The sequence below is a fragment of the Cucumis sativus genome, chromosome 4 (genome assembly GCF_000004075.3).
Source record: "Cucumis sativus cultivar 9930 chromosome 4, Cucumber_9930_V3, whole genome shotgun sequence".
Lineage (NCBI taxonomy): Eukaryota > Viridiplantae > Streptophyta > Magnoliopsida > Cucurbitales > Cucurbitaceae > Cucumis > Cucumis sativus.
In genome coordinates this window covers 16,002,397-16,019,565 of record NC_026658.2, presented here as the reverse complement: position 1 = coordinate 16,019,565, position 17,169 = coordinate 16,002,397, and the positions used below count along the sequence as shown (strand labels likewise).

Here is a 17,169-nt window from a genome sequence, read left to right as displayed (position 1 = left end):
GATTTTTTTTTTTAACTGATGTGAATTTGGATGATTTTTTGAAGGTTAGTTTTGTATGAAAAACTACTCATTCGAGTGGATTGGTTGACACGTAAAGAATGAATGATGATTGCATTACTTCACTCGGTATAATTCATTCTCAGTAGAGGTGTAGAACAAGAGATGGGTAGTACAAATTGAGTGAGACAAACAAGCTTGGAAAGTGATTCTTAAATGCTTAAAATCATATGCTGTTATTAAAATTAGTCTGTAGTTAATCATTCAAAACCCATTTCGACAAGTTTTTTTCAATCTTCTTTTAGAAAGATAACAGGAATTTTAGTTAAATAAATTAACTCAAATTGTGGTTATCTTTGATATTATAATAACAAAATCTTAATATATATAGATGCTAATGAATATCTCAATGATTACGCAAACAATTCACATTTTTCAACCATCTCAAATAATTTTTTGGAACAAATGTGATTAATGCAAAAATGTATCCTAACATTTACTAAAGTTTTAGAATGGTGTAATATAATTTTAAAAGTAAGTCATTCAAAACAAAAATTTTTGGATGATATTATTTGTTTGAAATTTTTTAAAGTTTATTTTAAATATCAAAAGGTAAATAAAAATAACTTTTCTTGAAAAACATTTTTTTTTCTAAAATAGTCTCTTAATCTCAACAAAATTAATGTAAAGACAAATTTAGTCATCATCATAACGGTCAAATAGAACATTAATTGATCAACTTTTTCTTGTGGATTATGATAAGTACATTCGAGGAAAAGACCCTTAAGACGTTAAACGGAAACTAATTAGTCAATGTTATCTTAAGAAAAACATATAAATCAGTAGATCAAATGGTAGACACAAGTGAACCATATGAGTAATTATCCATTGTTTTATCAATAAAGATTTGTCAACTAAAGAATCTTACAAGCCTCCTCTTTCCTCTTTCATCGATTATGGAATGCTTAATCAATTCTTTTCTAACATATTGAGTTTTAAATCTCCTTCTCTTCCTGAAAACAAATTATCTGCACTACAAAATTAAATCACTAATCACAACAAATTATCTGCACTACAAAATTAAATCACTAATCACACGGTACAAAATTAAAGACATGCCGTGTCACATTTCGATGTTCAAACATTTCATCTATATGCATAGATAAGTGGAAGAATGTGAGAGTTAAAGTAAAGCTTTGTTTACCTTTAATTATTTTAGATGAATTATAATACGTTAATTTTGACTCATCGATAGTACTTTGACCTCTAGAAGTTCATAACTCTTTTACGCTTTTTGCCTAAAAAGTTGTGAACATATATTTATTTTAGTTCAACCACTTTATCGGAAAGAAAAAAACAAACAATTGTACGTTTATAGTACAAAACAAGATTGGTCCATTGTTTGTTAAAAGTAGTCACTTTGCAATATTTTAGTTGTTATCAATTTCGATTTCTGTTACTATTAAAGTTCCGTGTAAGAGTAGAAGTAGGTATATTATCATATTTGATTGAGATATAATTTATGAAAAAAGTCATAATTTTGCGTTGATACAAAGTCTTTTAGATATGAAAGAAAGCAGATATATGAAAGAGTTGATACTAGAAACATGTTTGTCTTTTTAATCTTTTTCTAAAATGCAAAATACTAAGAACAACAACAAAGAACTTATTTATGCCAATGATCATTTTCTTTTGAGAGGGAATGAAAGAGGCACAAAGGGAAGAAACATGTATGATAGTGAAACTGTCTCCCAAGTGGTTGTAACAAGTTTTCCTATTGATCAGAATTCATCCACAACACTGCTTTTTCTTTGTCCTATCTTTTTTTATTTTGAAGAAAATTATTGAATAAGATTGTCATAATGTGGTTACATCGTAGTAGCCAATGAATCGAAGTTATTGTAGGCATGGATAAATATTAGGATACAATGTATTTAAAATCATCTTACAACCTTTCTCTCATATATCCAAGAGTACTCATTTGTGTAGAGTTTTCTGCACCTTTGTATCTCTTGACACAAAATTGACAGTGTTCACTTCGTTTGGCTTGTTGAATCCATTCCACTCCAAGTTTGTTGGGTAAGAAAATTTCTTGCTGAAGAACACTAGAATTATGGAGGCCTCTCTTGCATTATAGATTTGTAATTTGAGGATGATTTCACAATTTGTATTTTAGAAACATTAACCATTGTATCTCTAATGTCAAAAGATAATAAATGATATATAATTATAAAACAGCCAATTCAACAGTGCAATCGAAAAACAAGTATAAAAAATCCAACAAAATCAACATTCCAAACACAGGCTCTTCAGTATTTCTAGCAATAACCCTAACTCCAAATACAATTCATGGAAATGAGATCCAAATACAATTCATGGAAATTACGATCCCATTTATATTGATACAAACATCCTCTCAGTTTCATGAACATTGGAGCTTGAGTCTATTTTGTTGTTCAGTTTTAAAAATTGCATATTAGTTGAACCTTATATTTTTCAAAAGTTCACAAAATTATACACAAAATTAAAGATTTAAAGATTTAGAGTTCTACTAAACATAAAATTTGAATATATCCAACTGATCGATTAAGTTTAAAAAGTCTTCAAATTAAAGTTTAAAATTTCAAAATCTAAAGGAAAATTGAAAGCTCATAAAACAAATAAGTGAAAAGTAAAACGTAAAAATTAAACTGACCATTAAATGAAAAAAAGGAGGAAAAGATACACAAATATACTAAGTCATACAGACTTATAAGTTAAAAATATTAAACATTAGCATTATGAAAAGGGAGAGCAATGCATTTTTTTTGTTTGAGTTCAGCAACATAATATGAATGGGAGAATTCGAATTTTGAACCATCCTAAAACTTGATTATTCTATTCTTTTAATTATTTGATTTTTGGAGTTTGACTAATTTTTTAAAAGTAGTATTATATCTATATATATATATATATATATAGTGAATCACTCTTGAAAAAAGAAAGAAAAAGAAGAAAAAACGTACTAAAACAAAAGTACTTCTAGTTGATCTAAGATCACTTACAGTGTTTTTAGGATTTTTAACAGCAAAAGAAAAAAAAATAGTTTTCCATTATTGGCTAAAACTCACCCTAAATTGTTACACGAAACACAATTGAAATGTAAACTCTGGGTTACACTAAACACAATTGAAATGCGAACTGTAAATAATTTGAAAAGCAATTTCAAACAAAAGAAACATAAACCAAACCAAACCCAAAAAGAAAAAAGAAAAAAGAAAAGAGAAGTCTCAAGTATTTGTCTTTGTCATCAAGAAATAAACAAAATATACACATTTTGTGAGTCAATCATATATATATATTCCAAATTTAGTAAAATCAAAAGTACAGAGATTGTAAGAAAACCAAAAAAACCAATGTATAAAGCAAACAAAAAAGGAAAGTTCTGACCTGAAAAACAAAAAAATTAAAAAGTGCTGAATGAAGAAGGCAGAAGCAGAAGCAGAAGCAGAAGCAAAGTTTCCATTAATTAAGGTGCAGTGGTCTGGATGGTGAAGAGGGGCACATGAAGAACTAACTCAAAAATACATTGAAAAAGAAAAAAACCCTTTTTTCTTCCAAATTTCAAAATCACTTCTTAACAAACATTAGGAAAAAAAGAAAAGAAAAAAAAGAAGATGGGATTTTTGAATTGGAAATGAGTTAGTAAAGCACGTGCCCTGCTTCTCCATCTTGCTCTTCATGCACCTTTCTTTCTTTCTTTCTTTCTTTCTTTCTTTCTTTCTCTTTCTCTCAACTTTCCCAACTCTTCTACTCTTCTCCTAATTTATATAACAAAAGTTAGTGTTTATTTGTTTTATGCTTAAATTACACTTTAAAATACACTTCTATCCTCTTTTCTATTTCTTTTAAAATCAAATCTCCATATTCTTCTTTTCCCCTCTCTAATCTTACTCTTACTCTTTCCTAAATAATTCAAATCTATCTTTGGAGTTGAAATTTGTGGTGATGATGACTCCTATACTATGCAACTATGTTTTCGTTCTTGGTATCATGTATTTATTCATCTAGATCTTAATGTTTTTTTTTTTTAAATTATCGATTGATTCAAAAGTTTTTGATAGTTGGATGAAAGAAAAATTTAAAATATACCATCTAACATTAATGCAGTTTTCTAACGATTATTTATAATGATTGAGAGTGATGTTGCAATATTTAAGAGAATAGACCGACACATTTTTAGAAGGATAATTGCAATAGGTAACAAACACTTTTAGGACCAGCAATAAACTGTAACAATAATTTAAAAAAATTAAAAATATAGTAAAATATATATATTCATGATAGACTTTATCGTTTATGAACTTCTATGAGTGATGTAATCTACCACTAATAAACTCTAAGTAAGAGGAGAATTATTTTAGAAATTGAAGTCTGAAACGATAGAAATTGAATATTAAAATGGGTAGGTAATTGTTATAATTTGAAGAATTAAATAAGTGAATGGAAAGTGAAATTGTTAGAAGAAGAATATAGTGGAATTATGAGGATAGCTGATATTTAGAATTCAGTTTTAAAAGGAAGAAATTTAGAAGTAGTTTTGATAATTTTGCATAGTTTGAAATGGTTATTTGTGTGTGGGGGCAAGGAAGAAAATTGAAGGCCTTAGTTGGGAGTGGGACCTTACAAAACTGCCTTCTCACAACTTTAATTTTATAGGACCATTCATTATTGTTTTATATTTATGTTCAATCTCTACTTCTTTCATCCTTTTGGTACCTCTAAATCATCTAACTCTACATTCATTTCTACCTTTCTTCTCTCTTTTTTCATTTTCAAACTGATTCAAACAAACCTAATTAATGTAAAACCCATGGACAATTTTAGAATTCTAACCATTCATCATCAATATCACATTACGATTTGATTGTGAACTTAGTGCGACAGCCCATAATTTCTTCTCTTTTCCTTGTTTTTCAAAATTACACTTTTATATGTGTATCCCATATTTTTGTTTTCTAACCAAATAAGACTTTAAATGTACTGCACATTACATCAATTTTGTAATTTTGTTTTCAATACAATTTCTTTCGTGGTTGAGATCACAGTGCATTATATAACTTATAATATATATATATAAATGATGAGATGCTAACTGGCGGTAATTATAAAATCATATAGGCTTTTAGTAATATATAATATTAGACAAAACATAAATTTCTCCCACCCCAATAGTTGTATGAATTTATCTTCAAATTTTAATATATGAATTGTTCATACACTTTTGGATAAAAAAATATTTGAATTCTATTCATCCTATAGAACTAGATATTTGAAAGAGTCTACCCACGTCAAAATAATCGTAACTTATAATTTCACACGATATATTAGTCGAACGAAACAAAGAAGAGAATGTGTAAATTGATAGACTTAACAAAAGTCAAAAGTTTAAATTTACACAATTGATTATTTAGATATTTTAAATAAGTCCTAATTAATTAAATGCATGTACTAAGATGTATGAAGAATGAAATGATAGAAGCCTATGAAGAAAGCAAATGAAATAGAATGAGTATTATATATTATGATGAGTTGTTTTCAGATCTTAATAGCTGGGGTTTTCCTACATTTGCCTATGTTTTTTGGGCTGCTTCTCACCACAGAACATGCACTTCTATTATGTCTTAATCTTATGAAATGTTGCTGTCTCAAAACTTGCAAACCTTCCTTATTGTAATAATTTCAATATAGTTTTTTTTTTCTTTATAAATATTATTATTTACCCCATCACTCAATTAACACTCTTTTCTCCCTTTCATTTCTTTCTATATGTATACATATATAATATAATTGCAGAATAGTTGAATTTGGTAATTTTTATTTTTGTCTTTTCTATGGTTATTAGAAATGGTGTTATTTGATGCTGTTGAATTTGGCTGCTTCTGATTAACTTTGATGGGAATTTAATTCATTTTGGTCATCTCCTATAGAATTATGTTGCATAGTGGGGCACATAAAGCATAATAATAATAAAAAAAGACAGATGAAATTAGGCTGATTAGATCAAAAGGAAAAAAAAGAGGTTGAATATTTAGGACTATATGCTTTTCCTTGAAGACCATTCAAATCTTTTATGAAATTGAATTCTTTTTAGGAACATATTTTACGACCAACATCATCATTATTGAAATATATGCACATGAAAAATATACAATTTTTTTCTAAAATTAAAAAAAAAAGTTAAAAGTGTGAATTTGTAATAAACAAAAGTTAGAGAGATCCAATGGTAGAGGATGCGAAATGGTTACTAGAGAAAATTTAGATCACTACTATTATTGAGTTAGATCAATAGGTAGAGTTAATTCACTTTTAGTTTGAAATTTTAAAATATATCAATATTAGAGTCCAATTTCTCCATTTTCATGAATTTTTTCTTTTTTTTTTTTTTTGTAAATAGGAGATAAAATATGAACAAATTAAAAATTAAAACTGATTGACAAAAATAAGTAAAAGAAAAAATATGTAAGAGAAATAAAAAAAAAGTAGATATAATAATTATTTTGGTTGAAATATAGACGCAAACTATAACCGAAATCGAAGGATGTTACACCTAAATGAATACTAATTCTTATCATAGAAATGGATTATATATAAAGATATATAAGAAAGAATGGAATCTAAAAAAATTGATATTTTAGATATGATTTGAGGGTCACTATCAAATAATGAAAAGTGGGAGGAAATTAGGGGTTGGCATTAACATAAGCTATTTGGGTTAGCTTTGTAGAACTTTGATGGGTAAATTAGAGGTATAAATTTTGTGGCAGAAAATGGAAAGGTGGGGTAAGAGAACCACAAACAAGAATGGTGGCTTATAAGGTGCTGTGGTTGTGCCTTTTTTTTTTTTTTTGTTATCAACTATATTTAATGAGTCTAAATCACACATTCATAAATTTATTTCAAGTTTATGCTAGCCTAAATCACCAAAAGTTGTTCAAGGTCTAAATTACTACTTAAGTAACTATTCTTTAGTTTTTGTTGTGTGATTTAGAAAGACAACTACTAACTCAATATGTATCTCAAAATATCTCTTTTATTATTATTATTATTATTATTATTATTATTATTATCTAGAAATGATCATTATTCAATTTTAAATGTTAAAGTGACATAAACTTATACATAGAATGGAAGATAAAATTTCCCACCCTACCATGTTAGTGAAAGAAAGGGTTGCATTGCACATGATATCATGCTACCAACACCAACAATGGTGTTTGAAGAAAAGGCCTTTCATGATTCTACAAATTGTCCTTTTTTCTTTTTTTTCTTTAAATGGAGAGGCCCTTAATTCTCACACTCTCCCACTTTCTCATTGCCTCTATATAACATTATATTGATGGAAGAACACACCATAATTCTTTTTTAATTAATTTCTCATTTTCAATCACATGCTTTTTTTTTTCTTTTTTAAAAAACTAATTAGTTTAATTAAATGATGCTTTCATCTCTAAAATTATGTGAAAAATAAAATTTTAGTATTTAATTAATTTATTGATAATAATTAAATGTGTACAGTAATTTTTTTTTTTAATATAGCAATGTACATCAACACTATATACTTCCAACATGCCAATATTTACAATATGATCTATTATTTTTATCGTTAATAGACTTTAATAGATTTCGTTATACTTAAAAAAATTGTTATATATTAATTTATATTTTGAATCTAATTACTAAATTGTCAAAGATACTCTAAAATTTATTACAGATTTAATTCATACTTTAAATAATTTCATCAACATTAAACGGTAATCTTTACTATGTAATGAGTTAGTCATGCATAGTCATAGTTGGTCATAATCAATTTACTAATCTATATATATATATAAAAGAAACATTATTGTTTGTACCATACCACAACTCAATTCGTTAGGAACCAAAAGTAATTTTTAATCAAAGGAAGTTGGAAGTTATCAGACATATTATCCATTTCCCTAAAAGAGTTTCATTACTTTTCTATTCCAAATTAGCACTTATAAAATAGCTTGTGACTCATAAGCTATATTAGATTTATATATATAGCCTTAGAGTTAAGAAGCCCCCATCTATATTTATATCTATATTTGGGGTTAAAGTATGGACATGTTTTATTTCACGCATTTGTAGATCAATTGTTGAAAAGATCTCGTAGATTGAATTTATAATCTATATACATATCCTAGAGAGTTAAGAAGCTCGATCTATAGTTAGTGACCAAAAATATGAACAAAGTTTTATTTCAAACCCAAGGTATATAATATATAGCTCATGAATTAAATTTATAGTTGATAGACCCTAAAATTAAGACGCTCGATCTATGTTTTATAGGTCGATTTATTTATTCTAAATTAGGACCACTTGCCTGTATATAAATTCAGGTAGTTATTACTTCTTCTTACCACTATGCAAACTTAAATTTCTCAATTAATTCCAACTCTTGCAGAGGAAGATCATAGTTTATTAAAACCATGATTTAAATACTTTTAGGTAGATTTTCTTTTTAGGTAGGTGTAATAATTTTGGAGGAGGAGAAAAATGTGAGTCACCAACAGCTAATCTTCTAAGGTCAATCAATTCAATGGCCCATAAAAGCAAAATAAGAAAAAAAAAGTTAAACAGCTGAATGAAATAAATTGGGGTACTCCCAACACAAACCCCATTCCTCTTTTGCTTTTAGGGTCCCCCAATTGTTTAAAGGGCAACATTTTCTTTTTGAATTTGGTATATATACCTTGGCCTTAAAAAAGGTTTGATCATTTATAAGATAAGATATGTTTTGAGTGACATGCATTAATTAGACGTATTCAACGTGTCGCAAATTTATTTGATAGATACGAATATCAAATAAATGAGAAATAATCTAATGTAGTGATCATTAATATAATGCACCTATCATTTTCTATATTGAGAAATGCCAAAGCTAAGAATATACTTTTCATATTTGTTTTTCTTGTAGATCTAATGGTGTAAAACTTTTAACCATATTAGGAGTTTCTTCTCAAATAGTGCCAACTCAAAAGTATATTTCCCTTAGAATTATTTTGTTTGAGAGTGATATAAAACAAAGTAGTTTTTTTAATAATGAAAAGCGTTTTACAGAAATGCTTCATTTGAAATATTATAATGTAACATACAAAATGTTTTGATGATCTAGATGTTGAAAGGAAGTTAGCTATATAAGTTAATTAGCATTTTAAATTGTTGGATGCATTTTGTATTTGGAAATTTAAGAAGTTGAAAATGTTTTTTTTTTTTAAAAAAAAAAAGAAAGAACAATGAAATTATGGCTGTTGATGACATTAATTGTTAGAATAATATTATCAAAATTACATTAGAGTTCATATAATTGATTCCATTTGATAATAGAAAAAGAAAAAGAAAATGTTGAATATGAGTTGGCAAAGTAAAAGGGTAGAGAGAGTGTAAAAAGTGAAGTTGAGGGAGGTGGACAAAAGTGGTGTGAAAGAATATAATTGTATTATTGTTTAGCAATTTTGGGGGAACCATGTTTTTTACTTTTTGGTTGGACAAAATTTGTTTGGATGTTACGCAATTGAACTGGAATTCCACTTCAACACACACATATCAAAATGATATCACTAGTACTACCTCACTAAACTAAACTAAACAAACAAACAAATACCATTATTATAATTATTAATTATTCCACTCTTAATCCTTGCAGTACTTGTGCTAAGTTTGTGATTCTAATTCCGTATTTCACATCTTTTTCAATTCTATAATCTTCTTATTCCATTATGTGTTTGAATTACTTTATATACATTTAAATTGGACTTATAAAAAAAGTGAGCCAACTCGCTCAAACAAAACAACAGAAAACAATAATATATATATTGACCTTCAATGTAGTTAGTCCAAACTTAGTTAGTTATTAATAAAGTTTGTCCTAATGATGATTAAATATCATAAAGTAGTTGTATAATTAAAAAAATGGTTAGATTTTCATTTTTAAAATAATAAAAGTGTATTAATGACATTACAATGTATTTTTTTTTAAGAAAAATGGGTCACTCTTTTACTAAAATTTGTAATATTTTATGTATCAATTTTTATCGTAAATGAAATTTTAGCTTTAGATAAATGTTGGAATGTTGGTCTCTCGTAATTTCAATCAAATCAATTTTTTTTCTTAGCAATATAATTACTAATTTTAATCCAAAAAAAAAATTATATAAACCCATTTCAATCAAATAAAATTTACTAACATTACAAATTAAGTTTACAACATAAACGTAAATAATAAAAGAAAAAGAAATCAATTTTATTGTATTAACTTTTGTTTTCATTTAATTACATACTCTTACCCATTGAACATTTAAACTGTTATAACCCATGTACATTTTTTTATGTTGAAATTTATTCGTTTATGAAATGCAATGAAACTTTTTGAAGCAAATTGACCGTTTAAGCTGTGTTGGAGAGCATTTACTAACTCAATCTTTTAGTTTCTTTTTGTTGAATTAGATTGTTTAGATACTGTCATTAATTATTAATGTTGAATGATGCACATTTGACATTCCTAAAGTTACTTTTTTTTATTGATCGAATCCAAAGACTGAGATTGTGAGATGAAATTGTCTCTTCTCTCAAGTTCGTTGTAGTCAAAATGAGTTTATGTGTGATTAATTTTGAGGAGTATGAGTCTTTTGTTTTTCATATTCCTTATGTAAATAGTTAACTTTGTTGGCGTTTAGAGTACCACGTAACGGTAGTAGTTTGTTCGAAATTTTTAGTTTTATTTCATTGTATTGTTTCTGAACAAAAGAAAAGAAAAAAGGAATTGAGTGGAAGGTGATGTAATTTTAAAATGGCCAGCTGATTAGAGAGATTATATGTTGCTATATTTAGTTGTATTAGCACTAACAAACCCAAAAACCACATTAAATTAACAATAAACTTAGCACAATAAATTATATGAATCATTATAAGTGTTATGCATTAAGTGAAAACAAAAAGTTTACTCTTAAATTTGTTATTAATTTTCAAAGGGTTGACATTGTTACATATAATAACAACTTTGTGATGTAATATTTCCTTAAAATTCAATGGTGCCATTTGTAATTTTATATTATATGTAATTCACTTTTAAATTTACAAAATTTCAAATTCAACAAATATTTTGTTTCACATATCTATTTTTAAAATTGATTTTGAATTTCCTCATTACTCAAATCGAAATTTTTTATGGTAATACATTGTTTTCATTTTATTATTTTAAAATTTTAAAATGCAAATTTTTTATGGTAATACATTGTTTTTTTTTATTATTTTAAAATTTTAAAATGTATAATTGCATTAAACCAGTGATACAAAATTAGATAAACGGTGATGTTTGATAACATATCGTAGATGAATATTATCAAACACATTTTGAACAATTATTCAAAGTAAAATGCATTTTCTAAATATGCTACGATTAATATGTTTCTTAATTTCTCCCCCTATCAATTATAACCAAACATTCATATTGTTTAGTATATAACATATAAATATACATAATTTTTTTATTTTTTGCAAACAACCATTCCAAATGCACCATAATTCAAACTTCTATAGGCTACTAATTCCCAATTTTATTAAATATAATTCTTAAAATTTGTTTCAAAAAAGACAAATTAACACAATAATCCATCATCTGTAAGTGTAATTAATGTGTGTATTAAGCATGTATTAATTTGTTTATTGGTTTGTAATTGGTGGACATGTCAACATTCAACTTATAAAGATTATAGTACTAGAAATAATGTTTGAGAATCCAATGCAAATATACCTTTGCACTAATCTTTTCCACCAATCTACACTTTAGAATATTCTTAAGTCATAAAAGCAATTATGTACTTTCAACTAATGATAACCTAACCAAATTACTTTATCAACACATTTTAAACTACCTTTATTACATGACATGATTTAAAAAATTCTACTCTTAGTTCTTAATAATAACATAGTTACGTTGTCAAAATAAGCTTAGCATAAACTCGATGTGAAATGACCTTCCTCTTTAAGTATCGAAATTTTGATCTTCTATCTCTATGGTTGTTGTACTAAAAAAAACTTAACTCAATGGTAATTTGTTGATATAATTTAAAATAAAGTTTATGTTAAAGTTACATTCTTAAATTGAAGTATTTTATCCTAATGAATACTCTTTTTCTTTTGGTACCTTCGTATACTTGAATGGTGATTATTTTGTATACAAATTAAATACATCATATTATAATGTAATGTAGAAGAAAATAAGAAAAACACAATAACTACAACACTTAAGATAGCCTGTAAAAATGAAGATGATCAGCTTCATTAAAGTTGGGACAAATTTAGGTAAGTGGGAAACATGACAACCAAATTTTATGTCTAATCAAAGCATAAAAAGTAGGAAAGATTGCCTATGATCTCACTTTTTCTTGTCTACCCTTTGCTGGGGTTCCTTGCTTGCAGCTAAATCCTTTTTCAATCCAATTTGTGGGTATCAACATTTTCTAACAATTTTCTCTTTCAAATGTGTTGAATCAATAGCTAGAGCCTAGAAAGTGGTCGAATCTCTTTACAACCAACGCAAACAAAATACAACGAAAAAAAGGTTATAATATAAGACAAGCAAATACAAATAACTCACTCAAAAGATTTTTGAAACATAATTATTAGAAAAAGAACCTTGGCATATCTAGAACTTCTTGTGAGGAGTACATTTTCACATAAGGTTACAAGTTTATAAACATCTAAACTCGAGTCTGGTCTAGAGTTTTAATTTTCATTTTATGTGTAATAGATTTTTCAATGACTTGTATCCAAGACTTTCTCAAAGGTATTAAATTGTATGAAAGAGAAGAGAGTCTTAAACACAATCACACTTCAAATCTTAATAAAATAGATGGTGACAAAAAGAACCCACCAATTCTCACTCAAATTTTCATCAAATCTTCAACCACTTTAAACAGTAAAGAAACATCAATACAATAATTAAATTAGAAAAGAAATCCAAATAGTACCAGTCGACAGATTTCAATAGAAACAATAATTCATTTACAAAAATCTACAAGGTTTCATTGACTTTGGGTTATACAAGATTCTAATAGGCATTTTTGCTGTATTACTGAGTTTTTTAGGTAAACATTTCTTGTAATTCCTCAAAATTTCTATCAAAATTTGGGCCAGGCTTGGAGAAGTATAAGGAAATTCATTCCAAATCAAGAACCTTCAAAGTCAAGCCCATGAAGAATTCAATCAGTTCCCATCAAAGTGCTCATTACAGCCCATTTGAAAGGCTAAAAAAGGAGGAAGCTTTTGAAAAAGTTTCCCACCATAGCACAGAACATTTTGAAGCTCAGTCCTTTTAGTAAAAGCAAAAGTTTGCCACCATATCCTTTCTTTTTGGACCATATGTGATTCCTAATTATACCTTCTTTTGTTTTAGTTTCTTACTCACTTTTCTTTGATGAGCAGCTGGGAACTGCATAATTCAGGTAGATTTCAAATTTCCATTTCAATGGAGTTTTTTGTTCTTTTTTTTAAAATTCAAATAGTTAGTTATTTGAGTTTGCTTATCTGGGTTTCTTGTAATACTAGTGAATTTTGCTTCAATTATTTTTATTATGTGAATGGATGCAGAAAATATCAATATACGTGATTCTCTTAAAGGAAATGGTTGCCCCAAATTGAGTTTTGGATATTTACTTTTTTGTGGGTTTCCATGTTTCAGTTCTTGAGTATGATTTCAAATTTGAAAGAAAAAGTTCACTGTTAAAAATTCTTGGGTGTTTTTGTTAATGCCCAACTGCATTATTGCTTTTAATGTGAGTTGTGAATGAATCATTAGAAGCAAATGTTCAAAAGATGAATAGATTTAGTTAACTGCTGGTAGTAATTTTTGTTCTTCTGACATGGTTAGGATGTAAGAAAAATTGGAAACAGGCAGAACAGCTTGAAAGGATTGGATTTTGAAATTATGATACAATCATTTCAAATACAATGCTTTACAGATTAGAAAAAAGAAGATTTTTTTCATAGTTTTAAATGTATGCAATATGCTAAATTGGTAATAGTCAGTGTGGTTCAATGGAATTTGAAATGTTTGCCATGAAGGAGTCAAGGACTCAGCTTATTGACCATCCCAAGGCTTGTAAATGGATTCAAAAGCACCTTCAACACTGAGTGCTGCATATTATGAACACGAAGACAAGTATCACGACGAGCTTCACCGTTCGATATCCCAAAGGAATCTACTTAGGAGTGAAGATTCAAAGATTGGCTCAGCAAATGTTCCCTCTCCATCTGCTAAGTTTCAGAACATGGTAGAGAGAATGGATGGGAGTTCATGGTCTGTTCCCTCTTCTAGAGGGATTCTTGAACAGAAAATCAAGCTGAGATCTTCCATAACATTTTGTAAAGAATGGATCAAAGACCCTTTGAATATTGCGTTGCTTTTGTGGATGATATGTGTAGCGATTTCAGGAGCGGTCCTCTTTCTTGTAATGACTGGAATGTTAAACAATCTCCTGCCAAATAAATCAAGGAGAGATGTTTGGTTTGAGGTTAATAACCAATTCCTGACTGCTCTCTTCACTCTCATGTGTTTGTATCACCATCCTAAGCGGATTCACCATGTGATAGTTCTGTGTAGGTGGAAACCGGGTGACATCCTTATGCTGCGAAAAGTTTACTGCAAAAATGGAACTTACAAGCCAAATGAATGGAAACACATGATGGTGTTACTTCTATTGCTTCACATAAATTGCTTTGCACAATATGCTTTATCTAGCCTTAATTTGAGATACAAGAAACCTGAAAGGTCAGTTTTTGGAGTTTCAATCTGCCTTGCTGTTGCAATCTTGGCTGCTGCAGGTGCTGGTTTATATTCCATTTTCAGCCCACTTGGAAAGGACTACAGCCCCAGCGAAGATGAGAATCCAAATCGAATCAAAGAGAGCATCTCATTTGAATCAAGAATTGTTGACAAGCCTCAATGGAGAGGGGGGCTGTTTCATTTCCTTGATGACATTAAGACAGCCTGCCTTTCCCTCTTCTGCAGCTTCTGTTTATTTGGATGGAACATGGAAAGGCTGGGATTCGGGAACATGTACGTGCACGTCACGACATTCGTAATCTTTTGCTTTGCCCCACTTTGTTTGTTTGGTTTGGCAGCTAATACTGTGGATCCTTGGTCTGTCAAAGTGGCTTTCTGTTTAATTGGCATTCTTCTTTCTGTATTTGGGCTACTCTATGGAGGATACTGGAGGATTCAAATGAGGAAACGGTTCGACTTGCCGAAAAACAACTCATTTTGGGGGAAACCAAATGTTGCAGACTGTGCACAGTGGCTTTTTTGCTGCTGCTGCTCTCTAGCTCAGGAGGTTAGGACAGCTGATTACTATGAAACAATGAAGGACAATCTATGCAAAAATAGAACGAATGACGCCGATAAAAACGAAGTCCTTTCACCTTTACCTCGTGAAGGTAGAACCGTTCATGGGCTTAGATCGAACCTGGCTTCACCAATCTGGGATAGTGTTAAGTTAACTGAGACGATGGCCAAAAAAGATCTGAATTCAAACAGGTTGTTAGATGAAAGTGATGAAGTAGAGCAGCTTATGAGTCCCCCTACTCTATCATCAATGCAAAGAGATCAAAGGCCATTGAGTCTCTGATGAATTTGATTATATATTAACTCTATTCTGTTTTCTTTTGTTTTTGAAATTGGCCATGTTTGAACTGAACTGATATGTAGTTTTTATGTGTATTATAATGTAAATACATAGTGTATATATGTTGGTTTTGTTCTTGTCTATACATACAAAGGAACCTTTTGTTGTTTAAAGCAGAACAAGTACGTGAGCATAGTCTTTAAAAGTTGAAGGCTCAAAACTTCATACCCAATTTATTTGTACCAAAAAGAAATACTTATATCAATAGTGTCTTCTGTTGTTTAAATGTTCACAAATCTCAAAGAACTAAAGGAACAAATATTAGAAAAAGAAAAACCTTTGTTGTGTTGTGTTTATACCATACATGGGGGTTTCCCAAATTGAAGAAAAATTGGTGTGTACATACGTTTTTTTATTGAAAAAAATCTTGAAAATTGTTAATTTTTTAAAAAGTTAACTAATTTATAAATATATATTTAAATAGTGCGTAAACAATCATTAAAAGTTTTTTCATATTACAATTGTATGGCTAAACTTTTTAAATTTCTAAAAACTGAGGATCTACTAATAAATATAAAATATATATTTATTTTTATGAAAAAATCCGAGTGCCTTCAACCATAAATTTTTAGTTTAGGAGATGGAAAGAGAACATGAAAAAATAGAAAAGAAGAGATCAGCACTGGTGTGGGCTTGCAATAAAATCTCTTATGCTCAACTCATCAATGAAAGATAACCGATGAAGCAAGTTAGACTAGACCGGTTGAATCTAATGTCTCAATCAGTCAAAGGACTTATTATGATTAATTCAGTAATAGGCTTTACATGACACCTATTAATTAGTTAATCTACAAATTGAGGTTTGAGTTCATTTGGTATCACCCTAGTTGATTAGGATTAATAATTAGATAACTCAATAACCTATTTCATATGATAAATTCATATATTAATCCATGAATGATCCAGTGTTCTCTTAATCAGTGAAGGCAGTCTCATGCTATTATTCTCTCGAAAATTTTATCTTAGAAAGATTTTAACTCAGCTAGTCTCTATTGTGGTTATACTCGATCATACTATTGATACTATTTAGTAATTGAATTTTTTTTTATCATTATTATAATTTTTTTAAACATTTAAAAAGTCAATCCAAACATATACTAAATGTTATTTGATTGATTAAAGACCTTGATGACCTTCTCTTCTTTGGGTGGATGAAGGTCAGTGGCTAATAGTTTATGAATTTAGAATGAACTTGTTTTTTTTCGTACCAACCCAGTGAATGTGCCTTATTTCATATTTGGTTAGGGTCGTAACGAGGTCGAGTACCTTCCTTACACTTATTTTGATTCTAGGGTGATGCTTTAGGTTAAGGCAGGACTCAAGCTAATTTTCTCCTAATGTGTCCATTTTATTTTTTCAAAATTCACTTAAAAGGTTAAAAATAGATTAAAAAAGAAAAAGAAAAGAAACAAACCCTTAAATAAAA

The 17,169-nt window shown here is 28.4% G+C and overlaps 1 protein-coding gene across 1 annotated transcript; it reads left to right on the top strand.

Moving 5' to 3' along the window:
- The first annotated feature begins 13,202 nt into the window (after nucleotides 1–13,202).
- On the top strand, nucleotides 13,203–15,856 carry LOC101211290. Its single transcript, XM_004149884.3, has 2 exons — nucleotides 13,203–13,505; nucleotides 14,125–15,856. The coding sequence occupies exon 2, from the start codon at nucleotides 14,166–14,168 to the stop codon at nucleotides 15,684–15,686; it is 1,521 nt and encodes a 506-aa protein (XP_004149932.2). The 5' UTR covers nucleotides 13,203–13,505; nucleotides 14,125–14,165; the 3' UTR covers nucleotides 15,687–15,856.
- The last annotated feature ends 1,313 nt before the right edge of the window (nucleotides 15,857–17,169 follow it).